The 6,000-nt window shown below is 42.4% G+C and overlaps 1 protein-coding gene across 10 annotated transcripts in view; it reads right to left on the bottom strand.

Moving 5' to 3' along the window:
- Nucleotides 1–1,577: 1,577 nt before the first annotated feature.
- The window catches only part of CALCR (calcitonin receptor), a 587,401-nt gene continuing 582,978 nt past the window's right edge, over nucleotides 1,578–6,000 (bottom strand). For all 10 annotated transcript variants that reach the window (XM_033931114.1, XM_033931117.1, XM_033931112.1 and 7 more), the window contains one exon: nucleotides 1,578–4,605. In XM_033931114.1, coding sequence (XP_033787005.1) covers nucleotides 4,384–4,605 — 222 coding nt within the window. In that variant the 3' untranslated portion in view covers nucleotides 1,578–4,383. The remainder of the gene's footprint in view (nucleotides 4,606–6,000) is intronic.

Below are 6,000 nucleotides of genomic sequence, written 5' to 3'. Positions count from 1 at the left end.
ATAGGATGCCGATGTGCAGTTCTCAGCCACTTCTTAGGTAACTGCAGAATTTCCCCCTTTGAGTTCATTTGCACTCAAAAACAAGCACATCGATCACATTGATTAGCAATTCTATGCTATCACTTTAATTTCACCATTGCTACAATTACCCATATATAGCTTAAAGAACTTTAAATAAATAACTCTCAAATTTAATTTTTGGTTGGTTTTGCAATTTTATAATTTCAATTATAATGTGCCACGAAAAACATTTGCTCCGTTTAGTGTATCGAAACTAAAGAAGTTTGAGAGACAGTTTTATAGAAGCTTGTGCATATTTAGAGTAATGGCAATTTACAGATAGGTCAGTTTGTATGGATGGATGGTTTTCTATTTGCCCTTTTAAGAGACTTTGAAAATAGTCTTTGGTGCATATCTATAGGGAAGCTGCTTTATCTGCAGAAATGGGTTCTTGCAAAACTGCTACCCTATCAGTGGGTAAACTTACATGTTTGGAGGGGCATAATCGAAAGGGACGTCTAAGTCCGTTTACGTCCATCTGGCAAGTCGTCCAAAGTTAAAAAGAGCCTAAGACACATTTCTGAAAGAGATGTCCAACTTTTTTTTACTTTCAAAAATCATCTAATTATACGTCCTGCTGATCTGATCGTCCAAGCCACTAAATCGTCCTTCTTTATACTACATTTCTGTCCAACTTTCCGTCCAAGTCCAAAACGCCTAGAACAAGCCCTGTTGGACATGGGAGGGGGCTGCAAAGTGATGGACTGAACACCCAGACATGCCACCTAAATAGTGGGGTACCTTACAGGGCACTGCTGTGAACTTCACAAAAAGGGTGCCATGGCTTCTCCTCACTACAGCTCCCTTATAGGTCACAGTGAGCCCCCCAAACCACCTCCAGAATCCCCTAGACCCACTTATCTACCAAACCAATAGCCCTTATGGCTGCAGGAGCCACTTATATGCTAGTAAAAATTGGGTTTTGGGGGTGTATAGGGCAGTGCACATGTTTAAGTATCAATGCAGTGATTACAGGGGCTTATGGGTATGGGTCCTCCTCTCTATGGGTCCCTAATCCACCCCCAAGACGACTTAAGCTGCCTCTGTGCTGGAGGACTAGGCTTTCCTATGCCCGGCTGCCAGGTGATGATGGTCTGGAGGCTGAAATTTAAAGTTGTGAATAAAATTTTTATGGGGGTGGGGGAGGAGGTTGGTGATCACTGGGGTAGTGTGTGGGGGTCTGTGTTATGTGTTTGCAGTGCTTATCTGGTGAGTTTATGTGGGTTTTTGTGACTTAGACCATGTTTTACATGGTCTAAGTCACAACGTCCAAGTTCCGTTGATCCTGGGCTGTATAACTTTCAGTTATACATGCTGTATGACTAAGTCTAAGCCAGCCCACGTCCTGCCCAACTCCCTCCCTCGACACGCCTCCCAAAACGCCCCATTTAGCGTTGGACGTTGAACGGCACTATGAAGGCCTAGGTCGTTTAGAAATACGTCCAAAACCCGTTTTTAATTTCGGCACTTGGACGTTTTTGAGAAATGTTTGTCCAAGTGCCGACTTAGGCCGGTTTTTGGACATTTTTTCTCTTTCAATTATGAGCCCCATATTGCTTCCAAGTATTGAGAAGATTGGGGGAGGGGGCTGCGAAAGGCTTAATCTTTACATGCATAGGGTTGAATTTTCAAAAATATGCCCTTATTTTCTTTGGAAAAGCTATCCATGCTAAACTAGCAAGTATCAAGGTGTGCGGATAGCTTTCCAGGGATAAAGTTCACAGGGAAAATATACATATAATTTAACTTTGAAAATTTAGAGTAAAGTCCACGAGTAAAAGATATTTCTGGAATTTACACAGATGTAAGCACTAAAAAAAAAAAAAAATTACTCTACAGAATAACTGGAAAGTCTAGGGCAAATTTTACAACTGAATGACTCCAGTCAGATATGCCAATTCCACGTGCTAGATCGATAATAGAATGCTAATGTAAGACAGCCTTGCATGCCTAAAGATAGGTGTAATAGTTTATGCCAGGCTAAAATGAGTGCACTCAAGTGTTCCATGCTATACACACAGGGCCAGGTTCACTAAGATGCAGTATGATAGTATTTTGTAAAGGGTGTTCTTCACAGAATACTAGCTTTGGCACATTTCTTGTACCTAATTTTAGGTGTGAGCACTGGTGCCTGCCAAAAGCTGGTGTAAGGGCTCATACCAACCTAATGGCAGTTAGGCACACAAATGCAGGTATTGTATAACACTGTGCCTAATTTCTGGGAATGTCCCTGACCCATCCATGTCCCTCCCATAGCCACACTCCCTTTTGAGTTGCACACTATGAAACTGAAGTGCACATGATATAGAATAGGACACAGGGCAGATCTATATGTGGAGGGTCATTTTTGATATGATGTCTATGTCCGAGTTTGCATGTTTTGTGAAGTGTGTCCAAAAATCAGGTAGAGAAAATGGTCATTTTCGAAACCGCAAAACGTCTATTTGTAAATTTTTTTAAAAAATGACCTTTCTAGACATGGTCGCCCTTACTGCGTCTATTTTTATTGACCATTTTCAAAAAATAAAACATCCAAACAAAAAACACATATGGGGGGGGGGGGGGGGAAAAAACATTTGCAGTAGACTGGCCGCACAGACATCCCAGCAGAGTAGCCCTGGACGTTGTCTAAAATGTTTGCTTATGGCAGAAAAACGTCCAAGTCATAAGCCCGCTCTAGTTCATCCCATAACAGGCCCTCTTGAGATTTAGATGAACTGCAGAGGAACAGCATAGAAATCCGTCTTAAAAAATAGGTTTGGAAAATAGTGACTTGGACAGTTTGACGAGAAAAACTTCCATCTGCCACTTTATGCCACATTTTGGACATTTTTCTCTTTTGGAAATGAGCCCCATAACTCCTCATTACTGCCAATTAAGTGCTTGTTAGATGCTAACAAATAGTTATTGGAGTCATCTGGTTTATTCGTTTATGTATGGATCTGGGATCTGCGCCCAAATCTGAATAACCTATACTGAAGCTGGGGGGATAACTGATGGTATTCTACAACCCATGCTCCTCCCATGCTCTGCCCAGGTGCACCCCCCCTTGCAGTGACATGCTACCTTAAAGTATAAAATGTTGTACACTTATGTGCATTAAGTGCAACTTTTCTGTGCATTTACGCACACAAGGTGCACTTGCCCAGTTATAGAAGTGCTCGTCATTGTGAAGGTTATTACATACTTTCAATACAGGCAGTCCCTGGCTTAAGAACGAGTTACGCTTTTAAAGCTGTTCTTAAGTTGGATTTGCATGCAACTCAGAACTTGTAGATTTTAAGATTCTTGCTGCCTACCTCTGCTCCCAGCTTTCACAAGTGTTCTCTCTAAGGTATAGCATGCACAACCACACACTGTACTTAATGTGACCATGCATCATTTCTGAATCTTCTGAAGAAGTGTAGGAGTCGATGCCCTACTGGAAATCCTGCTCAGTGAAATCAAATGAAGCTGTAACTGCATTCTTAAGTATGAGTCGTACTATAGTTGGGTGTCTGTAACTCGGGGACTGCATGTATAACAAAAAGTATAGTCTTGTTAGAACAACAGTTTCACTTTTAAAGTGAGCTGTATCAAACACCTACTAAATGCTATGCAACAAAAGGTATAAATACTTCTTAGGTGGAATTAGAAGTAAATGAGAAGAAACTTGCTCTTCCTTTCTTCAATTTCAATCTCCTCATTGTATTTTTAAGCTCCTTTCCATACTGTTCATCCACTAATGTCAGAATTGTATTCTATTCCAATGGTTGGGGGGGGGGAGGGGGAGGGGGAGGGGGTTAGGGTTTTTCTCAGTTGTCCAAGATATAAGAAAGTATTAATTAAGCAAACCTGAAGTGCAATGTCTTGTTCTGAAGCATCTAACAAAGAAGTACATATTTAGTAACAGCTGTTCTCTTGGGATTTGTTATGTATTTGGCTTGGAGTGGACACTTAGCTGGTGCCTTTTTTTTCCTTTTCTTTTTAATCATTCAATATTTAGTCACATAGAGAAACAACTTCCAGTTGTTTTAATCAATTCCTTGGTCAGTGTATTTGTAGAGCTACAACTACATTTATCTTTGTTTTTTATATCCACAATTTGCAGAATAATAACAGCCTTGGAAATTCCAGGTATCTCTGCAGAAATCTCCTTATTTCAGCAGGGCAGTAAGTATGACCGACTTTGCGAGCTTACTTAGTGCCACTGAGGCCAAGGCCTTTTTCACTTTAGATATGGTTAATCCTGTCGACTAGCTAGCTTTACGGAGTGAGGCTCAAATCTAGATTTTTCTCTCAAGAATGGGTGAATATTGATCTACTCAGGTCCTGTTTTCCATCTCAGGCATACGTTTCTCCAGATTTTAAGGCTGTGATTTCCGAGTCCTCGCCATATTTTCCATTTAACTGTTCACTGTTAGAATCATGATGGTAAAGGTAGATTGGGACTTCAGTAATGGATGTTGCTGTGCAGGATGTGGATCTCATGGAACAGTGTTCCCTTCGCCTTTGACCCCATTGGGTTTTGTACTGCATCCACTGTCTTTTCAGTGCTCCCTGCACCTAAACAACGTGAAAAAAAATTAAAGACATATTTTAAGCAGGTTTATGAATACTTACATACATGTGAGTCCTTCAACTGCATTTACTTCATATGCAGAACATTTTAGATTACCACAGAACCATAGAAATGTGAAAGAAAGCCAGGCATATTTAAGGAAAGAGCTGAGTAAAGGTTGCAAATTCTCTGATCCATGGCCTCAAGCATTAATAAAAGAGCTCAGGTTCTGCACATTCAGGGCCAAATTTTATAAATGGTGTCCTTACCTCTGTCTAACCAGCCAATTGGGATGCACATTTTAAAAAAAACACCCTGAAGTAGGCCGCCTACACAGTAGGCATCTGTCGCTGTTGAGGGAGACACATATAGATGATTAAGCTCATCCAAGGCTAGGCGTGGTTTCACCTGGAAGTGGCCTTAGGTGAGCTTAGGCGGCCCTAGGCATCTCCATAGGACCGCAATAGGTGCCTGAAATGTAGGCCAGTAAAATGCCAGTCTACATTTCAAATAGAGGTGGTCGCTGAGCCGATTGTGGCAAGGGAATCTCCCTGCCACGATCAGTTTAGCAGCCGCAGCAGGAAACCGGCCCCCCTGCAAAGTTGGCCGGCAGAAGGGATGCCCACTCCTCCCTGCCAAAACCCCCAAAGCCCCCCAAATGTCCGTGGCAGAAGAAGTGCCCAATTCTTCCTGCCACAATAGCGAACCCTCCCTACACAGTCCAAGGCAGGAGGGATGCCCACTCCCTCCTGCCAGAACCGCAGAAGCTCCCCCCCAAATGTCCACAGTAGGAATGCCCAATTTCTCCTGCCGCAATGGCGAACCCTACTGATACAGTCCAAGGCAGGGGGGATGCCCACTTCCTCTTGTCGGAACCCCTGAAGCTGTCCATGGCAGGAAGGATGTCCACTTTTTCACTGAGACTTAAAACCAGTTTGCCTTCCCGCCGCTGTAACAACACATCAGCAGTGATGTCATGACGCTGCAAGTATTAAATGCTGCTCAGAACTTCAGTCATCTTTGCCTTACGAGTGAGCGTTAAATCATAGCGCCGACAGTAAATTTTATTATCTTGGTGTAAGGAGTAAGTTTTTATTCCTTACATAAACACACTGGCTGACTGTTAATGATTTTTTTCTTTGAAGGTGAGAAGTCCCACGCCCTGACGCAGCCCAACGGCGAAATGCCCAGCTAGCTGTCATCGGAAGTGGGGGACACAGTACTAATAACACACAGTACCAACAGTACTAACAGCACAGCGGCTCAAGCAAAAATAAGTGACTGATTCTTTTTTGACCGCTCACAGTTTGAATGTACATTGAAGCATTGTTTGCATGACTGTAAGGTTTATAAGTTTTGCTCAAGCAGGAGGTTATTCAGCCTATGAAGTTATTTCCTTG

This window comes from Geotrypetes seraphini, chromosome 2 (genome assembly GCF_902459505.1).
Source record: "Geotrypetes seraphini chromosome 2, aGeoSer1.1, whole genome shotgun sequence".
Taxonomy (NCBI): domain Eukaryota; kingdom Metazoa; phylum Chordata; class Amphibia; order Gymnophiona; family Dermophiidae; genus Geotrypetes; species Geotrypetes seraphini.
Note: the sequence above shows the minus strand (reverse complement) of the source record. Positions and strands in the feature narration are given on the sequence as shown.